Raw genomic sequence first — 6,000 nt, forward strand, 5'->3', positions numbered from 1 at the left:
GCCCATAGACATGTACACACATTTACATAAAAGCTTCCGAAAAGGTTGTTTACACTTATTTGCAAACATTTACAATGCATTTTCACATTAAGCATGTCTAAAATTACAAATATAAGTTCAAATGAGTGATTTGGGACAAAAATTATAAGAACGATCTGTAAAAATAGCCTCATACTAATCCAATTCCAAGTCATTCCAATGGGGTTGATTGGGGTGAATGGCCAACAATGTTGTTCCATAACTGCATGAAGTTGCCATATGGCAACCATAACATTTTACCATTTTACAAAAATACCTTTGCTTCTAAAGTGAAAAATAACAGTTTACATATTCCAGATAGTGTTTGTATTTTTTTATAACAATATTTTGGGCTGAAATGTTAGTAATACCTTGGTTTATGGAGGCCTCGAGCGATGACCTCCACCAAAGAAAATGGAATCTTGTACAAGAACGACCACTAGCTGGTGTGGCCAGGAGTGGCACTGCAGCTATGTTATCGCAGCCAAGTAAATAATGAATGGGTGCCAATGGGGCTGTACGCTTCTCATAGAACTATCTGCCCGTGTGATTTTTTCCCTGGAAACAATGGAGTCGCGTTCGATAGATATGAGTAAGTGAAAGCATTTGCCGACACGTTTGCATCTTGTCAAGTGTTAGATTCGTGAAAATGACCCTTATTTCAACTATAGCAATGACATAACACGTGACAGTCGACTTTACGGCACTACGCCATTTGTTTTGTAGTTTTAAGTCTGACTTCAGAAGTCGATGTGTTTAAAGTTATGTTAGGATTGTTGCGGACACCTGTTATTTATTGCATTTAAGGTGGTGGAAAAGCGGCATGTGTACATGAGGTAAAGGAAATGACTGTGCTCATCCTTAAGAATTTGGGCACCTTCAATTAACATGTTGGACGGCGGTGGGGGGTTTTGAGGTGTGTGACCGTAGATGTCTCTGCTAGGATCAGTCAGAGTACGTCTCTCGTCAGCTCTGGTCGTGAATAGTCGCAGAGATTCCTCAGCCAGCAGGTATTAGCCGAATGCTAGCGTGTTGCAGGACAAAACTAACACGTCTTTGGGAGAACAAAGCCATGTCAAGAACCTTTAACTTCACTTCTAATACAACTTCCATGATAAGGTACAGAATGTGCACACATCTTTACAAACCAGAGAACAGAACCGTCACAAATCCCTGCTGAGCCATTTAGCCCAATAGGCTCCCATTCATCTTTTACTTGGCTGCGTTCGCCAACGGGGCTATAATGGGAGCCAATGAGAGATGCCTATCTCATAGCTTAGAGAATTTCTGCCTCCACACACGAAAGTAGCTGATGAAAAAGGGCTTCCTGTGTTTATTTCTTAATCATGTGACCTGAGGTTTTTTGGTTTCAAAGTAAAAGGCTGTCTTATCACAAATAAGTATAAATAAACAGATTATAGTGCAACCTCTATTAGAAAAACTGGAAAAAGTTTACGGTTGCCATATGGCAACCCCATGCAGTAGAGGGTTAATGCATGCCAAGCCATGCACACACATACAGATATGCATACATGAACCAACATCCACACACACACATAAAGGAAGAAACAAAAGCACAAACACACAGACATACACACACACAGACACAGGCGCACACACACACACACACACACACACACACACACACACACACACACACACACACACACGCACATTGTGGAAAACTGATGAAGACTCTCACGCCGTCTCTGCAGACTCAGTCTTTGCAGGAGCAGCCGTGCTTCCAAGTAGCCAGACACGTGGAGAATGTGACGAACTACCAAGAGATGCTGACGGAGCGCTTCCTCTGCACCGGGGGAGTGGAGCCGGAAACAGACCATGCCGCCTGCAAAGGTCAGATCACTGACACTGTTAAAGGGACACTGTGTGAGATTTTTAGTTGTTTATATCCAGAATTCATGCTGCCCATTCACTAATGTTACCTTTTTCATGAATACTTACCACTACCACCAAAGTCTAAGTATTCATTATGACAGGAAATATTGCACTTTTCATGCATGAAAAGGGGGATCTTCTCCATGGTCCGCCATTTTGAATTTCCAAATATAGCTATTTTTAGCTGCAAAAATGACTCTACTTGGACCATACTTGAAAATATTTGCTTATTACTTAGTAAACTTTCATGTAAAGATCAAATTTGGCAATAGGCAGCCCAGTTTTAATTAGCAGCATAGTTGCAGTACCTTCTCTGACCATTTCCTGCACAGTGTCCCTTTAAACATTGCATCTGACATGAAAAGAAAGAAGGTCCGCACACTGTTGCTGCTCCAGGTTTATTATACACAACGTTTCGACCAGTCTGGTCTTCTTCAGGTGTAGGTGACCAGACTGGTCGAAACGTTGTGTTGAATAAACCGAGAGCAGCAACAGTGAACGGACCTTCCTTCTTTTCATGTTTAATCGTGTTTAAGTCCGGCACCAGTTTTATCTGGATGTGTGCGCTCTCCAAAACGCTACTGTAAAACATTGCATCTAATCCATACAATAGTGGCATTCAGTGTTGCCAGATGTGTCTGACCAAATCCCGCCCAAAAGGTTCTCAAAAACCGCCAAAATGCGCTAAATTCCACCCAAATTCAACAAATTACACTGACTTCTTTGGGCCCAAAACGGCTTAAAAAAACGCCAAATGGCCAATTTTTCCCGTTTTTGCCTGCCGACGCTCATGCGAAGTAGCCCAATTGGGCGGGCACCCACCCAATCTGGCAACACTGGTGGCATTAGTTGTGGTTGCACTACCCTGACCTCTGGTCGGGAATCGAACCCAAGTCCACAGCATAACAGTGCAGTGCCCTACCGTTTGCGCCACAGTGGGGCCTGTATGGCTTTATTGCTCGTATGTATTGTTTGTGTTGTTGCATCATTGCTTGTTTGTATTGCCTGATTGCTTGTATATATTGTGTGCTTGGCTTCATTGCTTATATACTGTGGGGGTGAATTGAGGTAAATTGGGCCACTTTGGGACATTCGCTTAAATATGCAAAAAAAAAAAAAAAAAAAGTGTCCCAATTTACCTGAATTCACCATAAATTATGTATATGGCTATATAGGCTATATTGTTGTTATGGGTTTATTGTTTTTATATATTGTGTAAATGGCTTCATTGCTTGAATATAATATATTTATGGGTCCATTCTTATATGTATTGTGTTACAGGAGAATCCGGAGGTGCCTTGTTCCTGGAGAGACACAAGCGGTCAATACAGGTAGAATTGAAGCGCCGACACACGCACACACACACACACACACACACACACACACACACACACACACACACACACACACACACACACACACACACACAAACACACACACACAATGATCTGTGTTGATCACATGCCCATGATGACACAGGCATGATCTGTTTCCATTTAGAATAGGCAATCACCCTGAGAAATGTAATACACAAGTGTAATGCAATGTAATAACTTACAGGCTGCTGTGCCATATAGGTGGGCATCGTCATTTGGGGAGAAAGCGACAATACTCTGTACTTAAAGGACCAGTTCAGTCAATTTCAATATGCTGTTGCATTGCTCACGCTACCCTTGACTTGTCAATACCCGGTGATGCCACATTTTTCGGCTCAGCCCTTTCCGAGATATGACCCATTCTAATGGGGGCAGCGTTTGTTTACATTTTTTTTTTATTAACATAGGCCTACTCCAAATATTTTCCCGAAAGGTACCACTGTTTGCTAGTTGTCTGCTGATGTTGTATAACCTTTTGGATGTTTTGGGGAATAAATATAAATGTTTTTTTGAAATGTAAACAAAGCACTGCCCCCATTACAATGACCAGGATCTCGGAAAAGGCTGAAGAAGCAAAAAAAAATCTCAGGTACTGACAAGTCCAGGGTAGTGTGAGCATTTCAACTGCATGTTGAAATTGACTGAACTGGTCCTTTAAAATAACTGTAAATCGCGGATAAAAGCATCAACTAAGTGTAATTTCTGTGTACTATAGGTGGGCATTGTCAGTTGGGGAGTGAGCGACATCTGCAGCGATGTGAAAAGGGACCAGATGTCCAATGCCAAACACAGGGACTTCCACATCAGTCTCTTTGAAGTGCAACCGTTCCTCAGAAAGCATGTGGACTCTCTTGAATTCATTTAGCCAGACCGTGCCCTCCTCGTGACGCAACACCTTCAGCGTTGCTTCTAGTCAGGCCAAGGGCTATACAAAAATTGTTTCTGAGCTCCCGGAAAATCTGAACTCCTCCCACTTTCACAGGAAGCATACAACCATTTGCAAACCAAGGGAGGCGGGTCGACCATACCGTTTTGGAAATGTTAATTGTAATGCTCTTGGTCAGACCAAGTCTCGAAGAGATTTGAGAGTCGATGATAATCAGGCTAGGATTTAGTGCCCTGAAATAATAGAGGCTTGAGACAAAAAATATCATTTGCATGCTTACCGTAAATCCTTTTTGATTGTTTGTTAAACTTTCGTTTTTTTAAGACCTTCCTCAGAGCACATAACCCACATGCTTTAATTTCCAAAGACTTGTTAATATCTGGCAACTTTTTTATTGTGAGTGCAGTGTAAACCTATTACATATTGACTGAAATAATGAATTGATTAAACATCTTTTTTGTTAACATTGTGGACGTCAGCATATGAACTTTGAGTACCTGTCTGCTGATGAAAAGTGACTATAAATACAAAAATAAAAGGTAAAAGTATGTTTTTAAAAAAAAGATGTGTCCCTCTCCATCTCTCTCTCTCTCTTTCTCTCTTTCTCTCTGTCCGTGTGTGTGTGTGTGTGTGTGTGTGTGTGTGTGTGTGTGTGTGTGTGTGTGTGTGTGTGTGTGTGTGTGTGTGTGTGTGTGTGTGTGTGTGTGTGTGTGTGTGTGTGTGTGTGTGGAACAGACACTTGGTTAGCCAGCCTGTACTCTCTATTTGGGTTAGAATCACATGTTCAGAGGTCACATCTGCCAGAGTCTTCCCGTAAGTGCCATTGCTCAACTGGCCAAATCTATGATCATTAACCCATGCTTTGTGTGTGTGTGTGTGTGTGTGTGTGTGTGTGTGTGTGTGTGTGTGTGTGTGTGTGTGTGTGTGTGTGTGTGTGTGTGTGTGTGTGTGTGTGTGTGTGTGTGTGTGTGTGTGTGTGTGTGTGTGTGTGTGTGTGCGCGCGCTTGCAAACAGCAGGAGCAAACAGCACTGATACATACTTCCCTATTTTTGCACACCTTCTTAGGCCAGATGCGTAGGGGTGGATCCACTGGGTCATCAACCTTGAGACAAAAAAGACTCTGGCACACTGTTCACGTTTGCAAAGATTTACTTGAGACGTTTCGAAACAGAGCTCTGCGAATGTGAACAGTGTGCGGGAGCCGTTTTTGTCCTAGTAGTTGAAAGGGCGTCATTGAGATTTCCACCTGCAACTCAACGTCGTTTTTGTTGTTGTTTTTTTCACTCATTGAGTGTGTTTTGCTAAAATACACAGACATCTTGTAGCTATTAATATATTTAATTTATATTTAATTAATATATTAATATATATTAATTATAGCATGGCACACTTGCTATTGTTGTCATACAATTCATTGGCTGGAATGGTTTGTGTTCAAATGTAGCGTATGCTTCTGCGTCAGATTCAGAATGTGGCCTAAAGAATATGACAACAATTTAGTTGACACGACAACAATGTACAAAGTAGCTCATTCATGGGAAATCAATCGATTATTGATTATTGAGAGATCAAAACGATGGGGCCTCTGAGAAATCACATGCCACCATCCCCAACAACAAGGGTTTTTTTTTTCTGGTATGCTTCTCAAAAACAAGAGGAGGAAGGAGGAAGTACCACTGCCCAGTAAGGTTTTTTTTCTAGTATGTTTCTCAGAAAACATCTCCTAGAAAACAACTTCCCTTTTTTGATGTTACCACATAGGAAGCATGCTTTGGGCTAGTTTCTCAGTTTAATAGAGTTTTGTTTATATGGTTTATCTGTTT

The 6,000-nt window shown here is 41.5% G+C and overlaps 1 protein-coding gene across 1 annotated transcript in view; it reads left to right on the forward strand.

Moving 5' to 3' along the window:
- The window catches only part of LOC134466833 (complement factor B-like), a 41,424-nt gene extending 36,685 nt beyond the window's left edge, over nucleotides 1–4,739 (forward strand). The window contains exons 17-19 of the mRNA XM_063220717.1: nucleotides 1,734–1,872; nucleotides 3,196–3,245; nucleotides 4,006–4,739. Coding sequence (XP_063076787.1) covers nucleotides 1,734–1,872; nucleotides 3,196–3,245; nucleotides 4,006–4,155 — 339 coding nt within the window. The 3' untranslated portion in view covers nucleotides 4,156–4,739. The remainder of the gene's footprint in view (nucleotides 1–1,733; nucleotides 1,873–3,195; nucleotides 3,246–4,005) is intronic.
- The last annotated feature ends 1,261 nt before the right edge of the window (nucleotides 4,740–6,000 follow it).

This window comes from Engraulis encrasicolus, chromosome 17 (genome assembly GCF_034702125.1).
Source record: "Engraulis encrasicolus isolate BLACKSEA-1 chromosome 17, IST_EnEncr_1.0, whole genome shotgun sequence".
In the NCBI taxonomy this organism is placed as follows: domain Eukaryota; kingdom Metazoa; phylum Chordata; class Actinopteri; order Clupeiformes; family Engraulidae; genus Engraulis; species Engraulis encrasicolus.